At 41.5% G+C, this 18,847-nt stretch overlaps 1 protein-coding gene across 1 annotated transcript in view; it reads left to right on the top strand.

Moving 5' to 3' along the window:
* LOC148424320 (protein kinase C-binding protein NELL1-like) overlaps positions 1–18,847 on the top strand; it is a 155,759-nt gene that overhangs the window by 30,088 nt on the left and 106,824 nt on the right. The window contains exon 4 of the mRNA XM_088413686.1: positions 9,466–9,636. Coding sequence (XP_088269812.1) covers positions 9,466–9,636 — 171 coding nt within the window. The remainder of the gene's footprint in view (positions 1–9,465; positions 9,637–18,847) is intronic.

Here is an 18,847-nt window from a genome sequence, read left to right on the forward strand (position 1 = left end):
CGTCGACTCGTTCTTCAAAATTCTAATCGTACGGTCCAAGCATTTTCCCTCCCACCTCGTCCTCGCCAGCTCAACGACAAGAAAATGGCAATTTTCCTCTCATCTTTCACTCCGCTCATCCTCAAAGTGAAAAGAGATTTTGAATGCAAGCGTTTCAACAGTCCCCGCCGCAAAATCCAAAGGACCCTTTCTTCGCGTCTCTGTGCTACTTTTTGGGGCCGAATACCGTAAGCAAAAAACAGTTCCGCCGAGCCAGCACTTCTCCAGTAACGCTTATTGTCACTTATTGGCGACAGCTCGGTTATACACAAACTCCGAGCCGACTTTCTCCACTGCTCCATCCGCCCAAGTACTCAGACATAAAAGTCAACAGATTTGTTGAGCTGCTCAAACCTTCATCGTTGGAAGCAGTCGGCCTCTGCCATTCGTCAGTTCTAATGAGGTGCAACGTTAAGGATATTTATGTCATAGAAGCGGTAATACGCCGCTATGAATGAAGCAAATTAACATGACGACTGGTTTCCATCAACGCTATCTACCTTACTCTGCTCAAGACAATTTTTTAAAAGTGGAAAGTCCTCATAAGATACATATTTAAGACAAATATTACTGCAGTATTTACATAAATCTTATTGTTAAAGCTCATACAGTGACTGTACTGTTGTCTCTTTTCGTTCCCATTCTGTTTGGCTGTAGTCTCACGGAGACCCGCGGTTATATTAGCGGCGCCCAGATGTCTAATCAAAGTGAGGCCTGTAGCTGAACAAACATGATAACAATCACTGTTTACACTTGAAATTCCAATTTATTACAAAAGAAATCTAGGGAAGAGATTTCCAACGCTCCGGTGAAGCCTCGTTCCTCCTCTCCCTCGTGTCTACCTGACATCGTGGGTGTTTTACGATTGAGAACGACACCCCTCTCTCGGTCTACCTAACGGGGAGTTGGGGCGGGAGTAGATTATAACTTCTGCCCTCATTTGTCATTGGACGCCAACCACGTGTCACACACGCTGTCAGGAGAGAAATGGGTACTCCTACAAGATACGTGATTGGATAGTGGTGGGTTGGTAGTCCCCGTGCAAGTGTAGTATGAGCGTCCAGAATTTTGTGACAATGGGGCGGAGCTTCATGGAGTTCATGAGTTACTTCATGTTGAAAAAGAAAAATATATTGTTCCTGGTAGCAACGTCCAACGCTAAGTAAAATAAATGATAATGGCAATTAGCTAACGTGAGGTGTTCATCAAAATGGATGTATTTTTGTTTTCATGAAAATGACTGAAAATAACATCTTTGGGTTAGTCATGTGACAATCACAATATGAGCTGTGATTACAGAGTTTTGAACACGTAATGTTTTTTTTCAGATTAAGGGAATTGGCGAAATGCGCGCTTATAATTGTGTAAATTACAATTGAAAAATACGCAAGTTATCATAATTTTCAGACAGCATTTTTTAGTGCTTAAAATGACTCAAGGTTAGGAGACTATCCCTTTGGGTACTACAGTCGATGGACTTTGGATGTCCTGTGCTCCACTTTGCATCATATCACAGCTAAGAAAAAAAATCCGGATGATTTTCCCTTCACCGTACCGAAGTAATCAATAAACCCTACCACCATTCGAGTTAGTGCTGACAGGATCATTGCAGGATGTGGTCAAGATATCTACATGGCCCAGAATTTTCCCATCAAGCATGTTCTTCCCGTGTCTTCTCTTGAGCACTTATCAGAGACTCAAAGCATCTGTGCATTTTCTGCTTTGCTGTCTGTTTTCATTGACAAGTCTCGGAGTCTCGATTCCCCCCCCCCCCCCCCCCCCCCCCACCCCCCCACTCCCTCCCGAACGGATAATTGGCTGTCATCTGCCCTCTATAAAGCAGATGTGTGACACCAGGATTGAAGGGAAAGGGCATTGATGATATACAGCCCTCCCAGCAACTTTTCCCTGAGAAATGAAGCGCATCCATTTTGATGAAGACCACTTGTTAGCTCAATAGCTTTTCCCCCAAGCCGCCCCACTCATGGGATCGTTTATTACCAAAAAAAAAAAAAAAGCCCCGCAAGTAAATAAGCACAGGTTTTCTTACCGACTTATGGGCGTATATTTTTGTGATGTTGATTGAACTTTGGTTTTTCTGCTGCAGCTTTTAGGTTTGACCCTCAGGAAGTATGCTGCTGTTTTCTTTTGCCAATCAGCAAATAAATGAAAAATAACATGAAGATAAAACATTTTCCATCCTGTCCTTCACACACCTGCTCAAACACAAAAGTGTTCTCGAGTTGAGTTTGACAAAAAGCTTTGCTATTGCCCGCAACATTAGCGTCATCACTAGCCGCAGGTGCAGTTTCAGTATTGATGCGATAGGCTAAAATGGACCTATTTCAATGCTAATAAGCTCTGTGCAAATCACACTACCTTTATCAAAGATGCTGTCCTGGACGTTGCAAAATTTGCTGTGCTATTGCCCGCTACGCTAGCGTCATCGCTAGCCGCGGGTGCAGTTTCAGTTAAGTGCTTTGCATTGATGCGATAGGCTAAAACTGACCTATTTTAATGCTAATAAGATCCATGCAAATCACATTACCTTTATCAAAGATGCTGTCCTGGACGTTGCAAAATTTGCTTTTCTATTGCCCGCTACGCTAGCGTCATCGCTAGCCGTGGGCGCAGTTTCAGTTAAGTGCTTTGCATTGATGCGATAGGCTAAAACTGACCTATTTCAATGCTAATAAGCTCCATGCAAATCACACTACCTTTATCAGAGGTGCTGTCGTGGACATTGCAAAATTTGCACACCCTTCCCTCCCCAGAACTACACGGCTCGCTTCTTATTCTTGGCCTCGGTTTATCACTTATATTGCTGCCATCGAGGGCAGTGCTGCCATCAACTGGTCACAATCGAGCACTGCAGTGCTTGATCGGCTTAATATTAAGAGGCGCTCTGGCCACGAGTGTCATCCATACATTCATAAAAAACAAACTTAGTTGACGTGAATTCCCGACACCGGCACACTATTTTATACGACCATAATTCTTTCTTGAGAAATCAACATCAAACTTTCATTTCCTTGCTGTCACACATTGCAAAACGGGCCTACATCAAAATGTTTCCGCCCACCGCAAACGCTTATTTCCGCGCCTCATTAGATTCCATCGGCAGATAGAACGTAAGTGCAGGTTGTGTACGTTATCTAATAAAGTCTCCATAGACTCTTGGTTTGTATTTAGTGCAGTGCAGAGACACTTCGAGACTTTCTTTTTTTCATTGTCTGTCAGGCCATGTTTATTACAGCTTGCCAGTAGATTATTCCCCCTCATTAAATATTCCCTATTACAACAGCTCCTACTAAATGTTCTATAAAACAAATGCCGGCTGTGAAGTGAAGTTAATGGCTTGGCTGAGTATTTCATGAGTGGAATCCAGATAAAGGTGTGTCCGCCCGCTCGCTCGGTGAAGCCTCTCCAAACTTTGACGAGGTTTCCATGGAGCGAGGAGCCCGCGCTGGAGAGCTTTTATTATTGCTTTACTCTTCACTCAATGCAAATGCAACTCCGGGAGCTGACAAGTATCATTGATGGAGACGAGCTGTCAGGTCAGCGCCCGGCGTAGCCGCACGCTGATGTATTCATTTCATTTCAGAGTGATGACATGACGCCATGGCTTTATTTACATCGCCTTTATCTCTAATGTTGGTGGTGTAGCGATGTTAGCGGTTAGCCATGCAGGGGAATGCTACTTCCCGTGTTATATAGATCACGTCTTTGTACTAGTTAGTATTTGTTTTTGATCTAGCGCAGTTGGAATGTGGTGTATTTATAAGGCTGGCCTGAGTGGGTGGCTGATGGGCCATCATTAGCTGGGTCGCAGGGGTTGAGCTTCTTGATTGGACGTGATTGCCTAGGCATCCTCCCATTAATAGTTTTTCTTAATGCCTGTGCATTGCAGTAATGTTTAGGTGCCCACGCTTCATCGGTGATTAAGCCACTTCATCAATTTTCTTTCTTTCGTTCTCTCTCCCCCTCCTTCGTTGTTTTCTTTCCTTAACATTTACATTTAAATTATTTTTATTTACAATATACAGTGATTCCCCCTCCCCCCACTTCGCTGTTAATGGGGGCTGTCAACCTCCCGCGAAGTCTGAAATCTGCAAAGTAGGATATCAGTCCCTAGATATCTATGTACGCCCCAATATACCCGCAGTAACCATAAACAAACCTTCTTTTTTGTATTTTTTGCGTATTTTATTTCCTTTCTCCTATTATTTAACATTACATTATCCTTATTAACATTATTGTATATTCATTAAATAACTTATATTACTTAGTTTGTTGAGAATTTGTTCTCAGGACTGGTTATCTGCACCAAGACTCCGCTGAGAGAGTACGCAAGTCATCCCGTTGAACTTCACATTTATTTTGGCTCATGTATGGTGTATCATGTAGTATCTGTTGAATAATAAATCAACAACAATCTTAAAGTCAGTCAACTAACATGTAAACACTTGCCGAACTTTAATCTATGAATGTACTGTGTTTTTAGCTGACATTAGCGGGTTAGCAACAACTAACAACAACTACTAACAATAAAGTCCAACCTCTAACACAAACGAACACATCAATAGAATAAACACTCATCACTTACTAAACATAGGCAGGAGCGTGCGTTCTCAACATAAATGATAATAAACTATAAATATGAGCTTACGTTGTCATTCACTACGTCACCGTAACGAGCCGAATGACGCACAGAGAACATAAAACAGAAAACGGAAATGCAACGCGACCCGACAAATTAAAAGCATGCATTTCAAAATAAGATAATAAACGTGACAAACTCTAACGCTTGAAGAATTCTTAACATAGTTATTAACTAATATTACTTTGTTATTTAATGAATACAGTACTGCACTTTTTTGCTTTTTTCATTTTTTTGTATTTTTGCACATTTTTTAAATTAGTTTTTATTTTTAAATGTTTTTCATTTGTCCTGGAAAACCCCGCGAAGTACTGAGACCGCGAAGTAGGAGGGATCACTGTACAGTATAATCTATCTACCTTGTAAAACTGCACAAACCCATATGTACAGTATATGCTTCGAATTTGGTCAAGCGGTCGCCCGCCGAGGTGTTGTTGGTCAACAGCATGACATCACATACATGGGGGGAAAAGTAAGCCACTGTTAACACTGTTACAATACTGTTGTTTACATCAGGAGCTGCTGTGAGAATATGATCATGTTGAACTTAAACAAAAGCGTACCAAGGCTGTTTTATTTATCGGTTATTAGAAAAATAGAGCTTCAACACCAACTTTTCATTTTTTATTCTTGACCAAAACACATCAAAGTTATTCCGAGCTCAGTGCGGAAGATGATATTTTCCTTTACGCATTTTTGTTGTCTCCGCTGGTCACAGTTGATTTCATCCCAGTTTCGTGGAATTTCCCAAACAGGAAAATGCCTAAGCCTGCTGCGGCATAGCCCACATTAATATTCTGTGGGAAGGGCACATTTTCCCTCGTCATTAATATGCATGCTACTCTTGAGCTTTTGCTTTTCAATAGGCTTTATTTCAATGCTATTGTATGCGGCTGTTTTGTGCACCTCGGTGTATTCAAATTAGCAAGAAGGATGCTAGCTTTGGGGAAATGTTTTGTCCGCTATCGATCATTTGACAGAGCTTCTGTAGTTGAACATGGCCGCGCCGTGCCAAAGGTTTTACCGTTTGGGTCGTCTGCTGCCACAGGGAAGCTAAAATGCCATGACTCGTTGCCTGCAGCTCTGAAGCTGCCGCTGCGGCTGGCTGCCTCCTAATTCAGCATGGCTGATGAGGCGACACACACAATGCAAGAATGCAGGTCAAGTGCCTGAAGTGAGGAGAATATTATTTTTCATTTGTTAATAGTTTTGCGCAACGCTCGTGTTACACTTTGGGCAGATACCAGAGCGCAGGTGTCAAAGTCGAGGCCCGGGGGGCCGGATCTGGCCTGCCGCATCGTTTTACGGGGCCCAGCGAAATGCTAATCTGATTTTCTGGGTAAAATACCAAACTTGCGAGTTTTCTTCAGCTTGTAATTGTTTTATTTATTTTATTATTCCCAATCTCTCTTCGAAAACAGTTTTTTTCCAGTCTCCAATTTCAAAACTAGCTAAGTGTGTGATGAACACACTTAAAAATGATTTGATTAAAACTCATTCCGGCCCTCTGACAGAAACTATAACTTCAATGTGGCCCGTGATAAAAATGAGTTTGACACCCGTCCTAGACAATCCTAGACAAAATAATGCGGTAATATACTCTGATAAATAACTGCTTGCCTTTTTTTTTTTGGTTCATATCATGTAGCTATAAAAGCTAATAGATTAGAATTCTCTTACATTAATTGCAAACTATGATTACTATGCTAAACATGCCATACAATCGATATTGTGATTTCATATAACATACAATAGAATAGAATAGTAGATCGCATTATTGCATGTTTTGAAGTACATATTCAATCCTACCCTTGAAGGTGAGCGCCGAAATGACGAAACTAAAAGCACATTTTCATTCTGCAGGACTTGAAAACTGCAGTTGTACCTCATCTTGTGGTTGCCTTCATACATACTTGGACAGATGTGTTTATATGTTAAAAAAAACAAACAGTGGTTTCTAGGACATGCTATTCCAAAATGTACCCTGTAACTAACCCACTATTATTTTCACAAAACACTCAGCACAGAACACAGGTGTCGAACTCCAGTCCTCAAGGGCCGGTATCCTACATGTTTTCAAACCTTTTCTATCAAAAACACCTGATTCAAATGTTTGGGATCATTTTGAAGCTCTTGCAGAGCTTGCTAATGAGCTAATCATTTGAATCAGGTGTGTTTGGGAAAGAAAACCGGAAAACATGCTGGATGCCGGCCCTCGAGGACTGGAGTTCAACACCTATGGCCTAGAATATACCATCAAAAGTTAAAACAGGAACTGTCTCCAGACTAGAAAGACAAGTTTAGACAAGCACGGTAAATCTTATAGAACCATCTCCAGGCAGGTTTATTTTCCTGTGATTACAGTCGCTTAAATTATTCAGAGGTTTACGATCCATGGGACCGAAGCTGAACTCGAAGCAGCGCATTTGATACGGCTTTGTTTGTTAAAAAGCGATAAGTAGGAATCACAACTGTCAGGCTGCGATGATCACAGTGCGCACTTTACTTCGTTCACACCTGCAAGATCGGTAAGCAACCGGTAAACACCGGCAACAGGCGCCGTGTGTCAACGTCGGTGTCAAACATAATTAAGTCGTTTGTCAGCGCCACGAATTGGTGATTGAAGGTGATTTGGGAGCAACGTTTTGCTCTTGGAGTCGGGAGCAACCGCTGCAGTAGAAAGACTAGTTTAAGCTTTTATGTCTTCAACATGCTTCAAAATAAAGGTGTGCTCAGGCGTGTCCATATATTATTTGGTCAAATGAATTTTATTCTGAAGTTGGCCTTCTCATCCCGTTTCCGCCTCTGTTATTTATTTATTTAACCAAGGTACTCGAAATACCGTATTTTCCGCACTATAAGGTGCACCTAAACGCCTTAATTTTTTTAAAAAGCTGATGGTGCGCCTTATAATCAGGTGAGCCTTATATATGGATCAATATTGAGATTGGGATTTGTAGATGGGGAATGAAGTGATAAAGTAAGCTTTACCTGTTTACAGTTGAACAAGGTTGCTCATATTGACATTGAGTTATGATGCTATTGAGAGTTTAGAGTTATTATTTGACTTATCATTGTTATTAGTTTGAGTGATACTATATTGTGATTGAAAACATTTTAAAATATGTCATTAATTGAGGGTGCGCCTTATATATGGAAAAAGTTGGAAAGTATGTCATTAATTGAGGGAGCGCCTTATAATCCGGTGCGCCTTATATACGGGAAAAGTTTGAAAATGTGCCATTAATTGAGGGAGCGCCTTATAATCCAGTGCGCCTTATATACGGAAACAGTTTGAAAATATGCCATTAATTGTGGGTGCGCCTTATAATCCGGTGCGCCTTATAGTGCGGAAAATTCAGTACTCAAATTACTCTGACTTTGCTTCAATCCTTCAAAGTACAGTGGGCCCCCGGGTTACGAACTTAATCCGTTCAGCGGCTACGCTCGTATCTCGAATTGCTCGTATAGCGGGCAATCCAAACCCATGTTAATTCGTGAGTGCGTGCAACGCGCGCAGAAGCCTTAGGTAAAATCATACATAAATTAATATTAAGTGACATAATCTACTGTACAGTTGCATTAAATAACAAATACAAAGGATAAATGACTTTTACCTTTGGAAAGACGTGACTTGTGCTGAGATAAGCAGAGATGAATGCTCTAAGTCAATACGGTAAATCAGATATGCTATTGGTCTTACAGTGTCAAAGTAACTTTTTCAGTCAGGGTTTTCTCTACTTCCTTCCATCCCAACCAGCTGTGCCATCAAGCTAGATAAAGGCGTTCGGCCAATAGCATATCGGCACTTCTGTGATTGACGTGTGACGCCGGCCAATAGCATCTCCGTGAGTGAGACCGGGTGACCTTAATCGACCAATAGCATATTGGCGTCTCCTTGACTGACTGATAATTATTCGCACTTTTTTTTAAACGGTTGGAATGTATTGACAATTAATTAAAAAAAAAAACACACATTTAAACCAATGACAATTCTTTGTCCTGCAATCGGCACATTTAATTTCATGTCAGCTGTTTTTCCCTTTAGCTGTACAAACACTACACTTAAATGGTAATATATTTAGACACCGTGAGTGAGACAGTCAGTGTGAGATTGTAAGACCAATAGCGTTCACGTTACCGCCATAAGTATCTATTAATGATTGTAGATGACGCAACTGCTGAATATATTGACGCAGTTAGGCGAGAACATTTCTACATACTCAATGGCTGGTTTGACGGAATGCTCGCAAGACGAGAGGTTTGCTCGTAAGCGGAGGACAAAATTCTCCCTGATCCACGCTCGTAAGGCGGAATGTTCGCAAATCAGGATGCTCGTAAGCAGGGGGCTGACTGTATGTTAAAAAGTATGTGGAAATGTAGCTGTTTGAGATCAATGATATGACCAACATATTGCAAAGTTATGTGTCTTAAATGTGTAAATTTGTGCAACAGTTTTGAGAATTTGTGGTTGTTCAATTAATGATGTTGAAACAGCGCAGATACGTAAACCATTGATAAAAGAATGTGTATAAACCTGACAAATTGTGTTGTTTTTTCATGCTGGTGAATGGATTTCTTGTGAGAACATGACACTTGTGGTAGTCATTTTATTTATTCATTTTTGCTCTAATACGTCATAAAGGTGTAGGCTTGATTAGCTTTAGCATTAGCTTTTTCCTACGCCGTTTTCATTGGCTGTTTCTTATTGGGGAAAAAAAAGATACATCTAATACTGACGTGTGACTTTCTCCCCTCACCTTTAGCTACTTCGAGTTGGAGAGCAGCGGCGTCCGAGAGGAGATCCGTTACCACTACCGCTTCAAGGGCAAGCCGCGCACCGAATCCTTCCCTTACCGTCTTGCTGACGGCCAGTGGCACAAAATCGCCCTCACTATAAGCTCCTCTCACCTACTGCTTCACGTGGATTGCAACAGGTACCACGCAAACACCTCGATAACGCCGCCAACATGGAGTCATTTCAATGCCGCCATTTTGATACGGCACGTGAAATTGTGGCTATTATCAGCTCTGTATTTGCTTTCTGCCTTCTCCGGTTTTAAAAATACCCAGGAACAAATTAACCAGCAATCTCACGCACTCTGTAATTGGAATGTTCCTATTTAACGCCGCTAAGGTGACCCGCCCCACCCCCAACCAACATCCTATAATAAAGTGGAAGTTAACAATGATATAATCGCGCATCGATCGGGTGGTCGAGGCCCTTTTCTGCAAGAGATCTCAGTCAGAGCTGATCTATAAACACGCTCTTCAGAGGTGCTGATCCCTCTCAGTCGCGCCCCCGACCCACTCCACCTCCCCCCCCCAAAGTCAGAGAGGCATCACTTGTCCAGCCCCCGGCGCACTCGCCACAAGACAGCCACTCAGAAAAACCAGCAGTGCAAATTTGAGAAGCGCTAATGCTTCTGTCACCCATCCAGGATGAAAAGTTGTATGATTCACAGGGGGTTGTGTTGTAGTATTGATTTTTTTTTCCAGACGCCTATTACTCCCATCAGGCTAAAGCTTTGTCGATTAATTATAGCGCCAATGTCTGCTTGCCGTCTCTATTCAGAAGATAAAAGCCGGCATGAGGGGGCTATTAAGAAGAACGGATCAAAACACGTCGGGTTAATATCGTATTCGGACTTGTCTACTTAAATACAAGTGTTGGGTTGGGCAGCATAGGTAGCACATTTTTTATCACAAATCTGACATATAGGGTTTGAATCCTGTATACCGGCGGTCCCCAACCCCCGGTCCGCGGCCCGGTACCGGTCCGTGGATCAACTGGGACCGGGCCGCGTGGGCTGCACCCGAAATAATCTTTTGGAGATGATTTAGTTTAACAGTTCATACGTTTGTGCTTGATCTTTGTTTTTTGGCGCCGCCTCTGGCCGCTGTTGATATTACATACATATGGAGAAGTATACTGTGGTTTTTCATTAACCCCCCCTTTGCATGGTACTGAGTAAAAATTGCCATGGTTTCCAAGTCCCTCCCACATGTGCTCAGCATCAGTAGAAGATATTCTTCGCTCTGACCCACAGCCACTAATCTACATTTGGCTATGACCCAGCAGCAAAAGCAGGTGACAGCACTTGCTGGCAAATCACTTTTTTAAAACGGCTATCAGAACGCACCAAATAATCATCTCAGCACTTTAGTCTAATGTGACCCCGAGGAAAACTTTTAGGGGGTGGTGAGTAATGCTCGGTTCAGACCCAACATGAATTGTGGCGTCGCCTTGGTGCTCTAGTTCGCGAGGATAACTCAGTTAGTAATAATTCCCCTTTGGTATTACAAATATCCCCCATGCCTAGGTTTACAAATAAATATACAAAATTGTAGCCCTTTGGGTTGAATTTTGTTCTATGGATTTTTTTCGGTGACATCTGCTAATCAGTGCGCTACGCTGTCTACACCGGATTCCACTCTGTCGTTTTAACAACAAAACAAGCCTCTGGTGCCGCCATTCTGTCATGTACATGGGTTTGCACTTAGGAAGTCCTGACTGGCTTGCCGTCCCTGTAGCTTAGCCCAACTTAATAGATAGCACCACTCAGCATTGTTAGTCATCATGCAGAAAGGTCTTAAATATTAACGTTGGTTTCAGATTAAGTAACACCAGCTTTTTTCTGACTTGGATCCTTTATGGATGTATGTGTTGTGTACACCGAACAGTATATCATCCTGTATATTTTTTATGCCTGCATCTTGGAGTCTGTCTGATGTGGTAGACTCCGACCTTTGTTGATCTTATATTTAGGGCCTGTTCTTATATAGCGATGTTCAGCGCGCCCATGCTTTTTTTCAGTCCAGCATTTTCCAGCCACTTCATCAATTTGTCGGTTAGCTTGTTTTTCCATGAGGGTCCATCTGGATCCTTCTCTTTACTGGACTTCTGATTGTGAAACATAGATATTTACATGTTCTTGTGGCATCCACTAGCAAAAACACTAATCGTGAACCTACAACAAATGTAGACGTATATAGTTGACTCTAACAGGTGCTTTTCAAACTAGATGGGCAAAAATATTTCATCTACTATTTTAAAATAATCATGATAGATAGATAGATAGATAAACTCTTTCTAGCTAGATAGGTAGATTTTCGCTAGATAGATACTCGCTTTCTAGCTAGCTAGCTAGATAGATAGATACTCGCTTTCTAGCTAGCTAGATAGATAGATAGATAGATACTGGCTTTCTAGCTAGCTAGAGAGATAGATACCTGCTTTCTAGCTAGCTAGCTAGATAGATAGATACTGGCTTTCTAGCTAGCTAGAGAGATAGATACCTGCTTCCTAGCTAGCTAGAGAGATAGATACTTGCTTTCTAGCTAGCTAGAGAGATATATACTTGCTTTCTAGCTAGCTAGCTAGATAGATAGATACTGGCTTTCTAGATGGATAGATGGATGGATCAAGTTCAATTGACCTGAACTTCTTGGTCTTGACCATTTACTCATATACTTGGTCTAGGTAGGTTAGATAACTAGCTTGATTGCCAGCCAGATAGCTAGCTATAGTAGGTGGCCAGCTAAAAAACTAGCAAGCCTGCTAGATAGATAGATAGACACACAGACAGACACACAGACAGACACACAGACAGACAGACAGACAGATAGTCTTACTTCATTTTTACTTATCAAGGTCACTGAACCTGCATTAAATATGATTATGCTAACTTCTCACGCAATAGCTGACCAGTGCCCATTTGTAAAATGCGTGGCAACTCGAAAAGTGCTTTAAATAAGCAAAGCGATGCACCATTTTTACCTTGCAAACGTTGGCTCGTCACGAGATGTTTTATTTATGCGCACGAACAGTCCTCTCGCAATATGCTTGAAAATGAATACATCCATCTTGCTCAGGAAGAGAAGCCGTATATGAACGAACCGGATAAACAATGCATTTTATTGGATCGTAGCGCTTTGCTCGAGGCCTTCTTCATAACACAAACGCATTTGTGTGACGTTAGCTCCAAAAGCGTCATCGCGGAGCATGGACAAGGTCACGCATTTACAGTACTCGATTGCATTATGCAAATGAGCCTCCGTATTCTGGAAAGTGAATTAGTGGCACACGCCCAATATATTCGCATCCACCCTTGTCACTCAGAGTCAAGTTTTTTGTTTCCGAATAGCTAATCATAATAATGACATGGGCTGCGCTCGTCACTCCCGACCTTGCGTTCGTCCTCTCCTTGCAGAAGGTCAACCTGTGTGCACGGCGGCAAGCGTTTCCCAGCTGCCGGTCTCATTACTGCTCACTTCCCAATGCCAGCTCATTGTCAGCTCCCGTCGAGTTTTTTATTTGGCACCCAGTTTAGGCAATGCTCTGCTAAAAGCGTGATAAAAGCTACCCTCAATGCAGAGCTTGGTTGCTCCTCAAAGGCTCCTTCCGTAGGGTACAACATAGGCTCCCAACAAACAGCAAACCCTTGCTGAACAGCTCCCTTTTTAATGCTTGCAAGCTAATTTTGCTGGAGTGGATCATACACAAAAAAAAAAAACACTTTCCCCGTCACCAAAAAATGAAATGTCTAAAACTTCACCAGCACTCATAGGGGGAACATTTCATTCATCGTTTCCAAGAAAAAGCTTTTCCTCTAGGGCACACTTAGGCTTGCAACATGTTCCATCGGTAAAAGTAGTGACAGATTAGATCTGGTCTTTATTGTGTGTGTGTTGCTTGAAATGGGGCATTTTTTATCAAAAGGTCACTTTCAAAAAGTTCACACGAACGCTGAATTATCATTTCCCGATGTGTATTAGGGAGACATTTTAATGCAATCTCTGCCATTTTGTTAGTACGTCATCGTTTCACACTCCGCAAGTGTAGTCGTGCTCGTAAACGTTGTGCTGGCAGCTCCGTGGTAAATCATAAGACAATTCTTCAGTCACGCCAGTGAGACATCAAATAGACCTGCTAACTGCAAATGCACATTTTTAACACGTCGTGTATAGTATATTTTTAATTTTACCAAAATCATTTCCGCTATTATTAAGTAGTGACGGAAAGATGAAGCCTCATAAAGCACTTGTGATATTATTTTGCTTCTCTAGATGGTGCTCTTACAGCTAAAGAAAATGTATGAATAGATGCCATCTTAGAGGAGCAAAATATTTTTAAAAAAGTGCTTTATGAAGCTTAATTTTCCCATCACTATTAATAAGATTCCCCTTGCGCAGGCGAACAATGCAAGAAGGTTCTGCAAAGAAATGGACTGGATGTCATACGCAACGCATTCTGTGAACTTTTTAAAACAATATACAGTGGCCCCCCGTGTTACGAACTTAATCCGTTCAGCGTCTACGCTCGTAACTCAAATTGGCCATATGACGGGCAATCCAAACCTATGTCAATTAGTGAATGCGTGCAACGCGTGCAAAAACCTTAGGTAAAAACATCACGACTTTATACACATGTTAAAAATGAGTAACATAATCTACTGTACACTTAAATTAAATAACATAAATATAGAAAGGAAAAATGACATTTACCTTTGGGGCAACGTGACTTGAGCTGGGTGGAGGCGGAGGGGAGCCGAGACCAACCCGCAGAATGTATTTATTTATTTATTTTCTTATACGGGAACTTTTCTCAAACTAGAACATATCGCCGGCGATTTCCTTCTCTTTAATCCATAATACAAGAAGCCTCTCCATTTCGTTGTCGACCGAGGTCCGTCCCCCGGCAAGGAAAGTCTTGCCCTTAGAAGATTGCCGAGCGGTTACAGCCATACTCACGAGCAAGGTTAACTATGCATGCGCCTTAGTTGATGCGGCAGAGCGAAAATGATTGACCGGCATGTCAGATTGTTCGTAAGACGAAAGGTTTGTGCGTAAGAGGGGGACAAATAACGCCGCGGTCCACGCTCGTAAGTCGAAAAGTTCGTAAAAGAGGGAGTTCGTAAACCGGGGGCCCACTGTATTTACTTTTGACCCCTGCTATTGATGGGAAGAGGTACCGAGTCAACAGGTAAATAGTTAAAATCAGCATATAATTGACACCTCAAAAAAGGAACGGGAGATAACGAATGCTATCGTATTTATGGTATGATTCATCTCATGAATCGCTAAGAGGTATTTTACTAACCAAAAAATACATATATGTCAGGCCCTAGTCATTTTACATACATTTGAATGAACAATGTGATATTCACGTCAATTATAGTTCAAAGTGCAGCGCTTTGATCCGACGCACCGGCATCTTCTAATAATTGTATCACAAGTACATTTTCAGACGGTCTGTCTTATTCGTGGGTGGCCACAATTGCGCGCGAAGCTAGCTGGAGGCAGAAGCGCGTGTTGTCATTCAACACAACACACTTGCGCTTCTAACCCGCTGCACAATGGTAATTTGAAAGCTCGGCGTATTTGCAGCACCCCCCGGCATGGCTAATGCCCCGTGTGTTGTGACTGCAGATAGTTCCCCCTGAAGGCACGCCATCTTGTGCCCCCGCTGCTACGGCTGGGCTACTTCAGCCATGACAGGGCAGTCAGCTTAGTGGAGCTTCTCACTGCCTCCGACTGTATAAGCGGAGGGAGGAGGGGGGAAAGGGGGGGGGGGGGGGCATGTTCATGGTCTGCAGAGGAAAAATCCCGCTGTATATTTTGCCAGCAGCAGGTTTAGGGATGCTACACCATCAAGGCAAGGCGCTTGCCCTCAGGTTCACGCTGCCAAATTTCAGTATTTACTGGGTTCCTGTAGGAATTTTAAATGTAGACGGCTATTACTGCAATTATACACAAATCACTGCCAGGCCGTAAGTCTTGGTGGTATCACACTTGGTGGTACTTGTTTTTGCACTCGGCTCATGTAGCCTCCGCTTAATCCTCGTGCATTCATTTGAAAAAGTTTACCAACGTGTTTTTGTACCAAGATGGTACCTGCTTTTGAGGGCGGCATACATATGTAGTTTTTTAAAAATTTTTTATGAAATGCAAGGCAAAATACACAACTTGAAAAAGTGAGTCAAGCTCACCGCTTTTCCCCCACTGATTTATGTTATATGGCGCAAAAAAAAAGCATTTTTATCCAAATACTCAATATCTGAGTATGAGATAGCCGATAACTAAAATTTCAGCTGCAACCCTAGCCTTCGCTCTTAAATTTGGGTTTGGCAGAGCATCTATTAGCTGAGTGTGTATTTATTTCTCATTGCGGTTGCCATTTCCTCATATATTCCTTACCTTTATGCTACAATAAATAAGATCGTTTTTGGCTTCTGATGATTTGAGTCATGAAAATGACACATTGAATTGCAGGCAGTTTATGGACATTGGTTTCATTGCGTCAATGCCTAATGAAGGAGAGAAAGCCAGAGCGAGCCACCTTGAAAGTCATATAATGACGCGCGGCATATTACCTTTGTGTCCAGCAGCCATAAAATTACATTCCGCGTTGCTCATTTACGTTGCCAGTGAGCTCAAAGATATTTATTCTCCATTGCTACCCAGCATATCAGCCTGGCAAAATATTCGTAATATGAACATGCCTGATCAAGTACTGTAAGATGTTGCGTTGCAGCGGAGAATTAGTCTAATTAAAATATTACAGTGAAAACATTGTTTTTTTATTTTAATTGATTGTGAACTGTTTTTTTTTTTTTTGAATTGGGGTATTTCAACAAGAAAAGAAAAATGGCAATTTTTTGAGCATTTGACCTACATTATACAAACAGGTTAGAAAAAAAGGTAAATTTTGTGTATTAGTCATTTTAGTTTGTTTGTTGTTATTCACATTTGCCATCGTTTTCCCAAAATGCCGCTGGTTGTATGCATGCGTTTATGTATTTTCTTCAAAGATATTTTCACATTTTTTCAAAGGTATTTCACTACGTAAATGTTCTTGACTGGCAAATTTGTTTGAACATACCTCCTAGTATATTAGATTTAACTTGTAGGCTAAACGCTAAAAACGGCATTTTGCTGTTGGCAAAAAATATTTTTTTTCTTAGCGTTTGACCTACATTATAACATTATATTAAAAAAAATAAGCAAACATTGCTAATATTTTTTCCCATAATGCCATGCACATCCATCCATTCGCTCTACTGGAGTTTTTTTTAAGCATTTAACCTACATTATAACAATGTATTTGAAAAATAAATAAAAAATGTTTATTATTGGTAATTTTTTTTTCCCAGAATGCCATACACTGTGCACACGAATATATTTGAATGTACATGTAGGCCAAATGCTAAGAAGAACACTATTTCTTTTTGTTTATTTTAATATTTGACCTACATTATTACAATCCTTTTCGTAATTATTATGGGTTTATTCAAGATTCCAGTTTTACTGTCATATGCATATTAATACCACACAATGAAATTCTTATTCTGTTCACTTCCCCGAGCGGACTGCATTCCATAATCGAGCAAATAATAAGGTAGGCAATGAAACCAAAAAACAGAAATCGAACAATAATGACAGTAATAATGAAGCACTAATAAATGCAGTGTGTCCTAATTTATTTACAATCATGTTGGAACGTATTTTCAAGTGAACATATTCGTATGTGCAAGTCTAACAAGTTTGCCATTAAAATACCTTAACAGCACCACCTTTCCGTATTTCATAATTATGCGATTGACAATTATCCGGCCCCGGAAACCGTTCTTCTTGTCGTTTCTCCGATATGGCCGCCCGGTTCCAAGTCGCAATCCATGAGACGGACACCCTATCATCTTTCAGCTATCATTAGCGTGGCTAAGTTCACATGGGCCTGCTACTCCATTCACTTTGTTGTTTTGAGGCGCGCCATTGTCGTCTGTGTGCCGTGTGGGTTGCTTTACTGTTTGTCTGCTGTTGGCTGTGATGGAGTGTGTCATTAAGAGCGCCAACCCACCTACTCCAGGCAGGCGCCCAAACATGGGGTCCCTCTTGATGATGAGGTACGGGGGAGAAGGAGGCGTGATAAGGAGACTCGGGGGACTCTTGGATACATAAATACTAACCCTCCAAGACTGTGTCCCCCCCCCCCTCCCGCCTATCCAAAAAGAAAGTATCTCCTTGTCAGAAAAGGGCAGAAGCTCCTATTAGCAGAGAAGGTCATTGTTCAGGTGAGGCACATTCTTCCTTAAGGGACCGCATGAGCAAACCTGATTGGGATCTCGCTACATTTGCATAGCATAACAAGTCATGGAATTTGGGTCATTTTATCCATTAAACATGATACATCTGCCATCGTATTGCATTTGCTCCACTTTCAGACGCTGTTTTCTTTTTCTTTGCGGCTTACTTTCGCCGCCCTGCTTTTTCTTTGCTTTTAAATACTTTTAATTTGCTGCGCAAACTTCATTAATAAAAAGCATTTGGGATTTGTTGGCGTTTTATTTCTATCGGGCGGATTTATGGAACTGGCGAGCAGCTACTTCAATCACAGGCGTGTATATTTAAGCACGGAGTTGGAGTTGGGCTGCTAGAGTTGAATGTATTCGCAAGACTTAGAAGTGGAAGTTTAAAAGAGACTGACAGATGCCCTTTTGAGAGCTACAATAGAAACTTGGCAATGCAATGACAGCGTCTGAATTTGTAATTCTTTAGATGCAGCCCAAAAAAAAGTTTAGAGCAGAAAGTACGCCAGCGTAAACTCGCTCCTGAGCCGTAACGCAACGTAATGAAGTTACAATGAAAAGTTTTACAACTCTCCTATTGAATTTAAAGCTTTGCGAGAGTTTTCATTCCATATCCATAGTTAAGCTTAGTTTATGCTTGATATGTCCGCGTGGCTCCACGTGGCAAAAATGGCGTATTTTCGGCAACCGCGCCCTTCCCCGCTAGATTTTCGCAACGCGTACCTTTCGCAATTTCCACGCGGAAAACACGGCGGACCAATTATTGCTTATGGAAGTTTGCCGATGCAAACATGTTTATGATTCGGTTCAAAAGAACTACTGTGACCTAAACACAGTAAACGACTCCTGGCGAGCATGCACGCAGGGGTGAGATGAGGACTATAAAAGTTTGTGACATGCAGAAGACGCTAGTGAAGTGTTGATTTTGAGTTTTAACTGCCATTTAATTATGTTGAAAACATACACCATCTTTTTGTATAAATATCTGATGTTATTGCATGCGGCTTAACATCAGCAACATTATTTTGTTAATATCCTCAACAAAATATTTTCTGTATAC

This window comes from Hippichthys cyanospilos, chromosome 4 (assembly GCF_059441005.1).
Source record: "Hippichthys cyanospilos isolate Australia breed blue-spotted pipefish chromosome 4, RoL_Hcya_1.0, whole genome shotgun sequence".
NCBI classification, from domain to species: domain Eukaryota; kingdom Metazoa; phylum Chordata; class Actinopteri; order Syngnathiformes; family Syngnathidae; genus Hippichthys; species Hippichthys cyanospilos.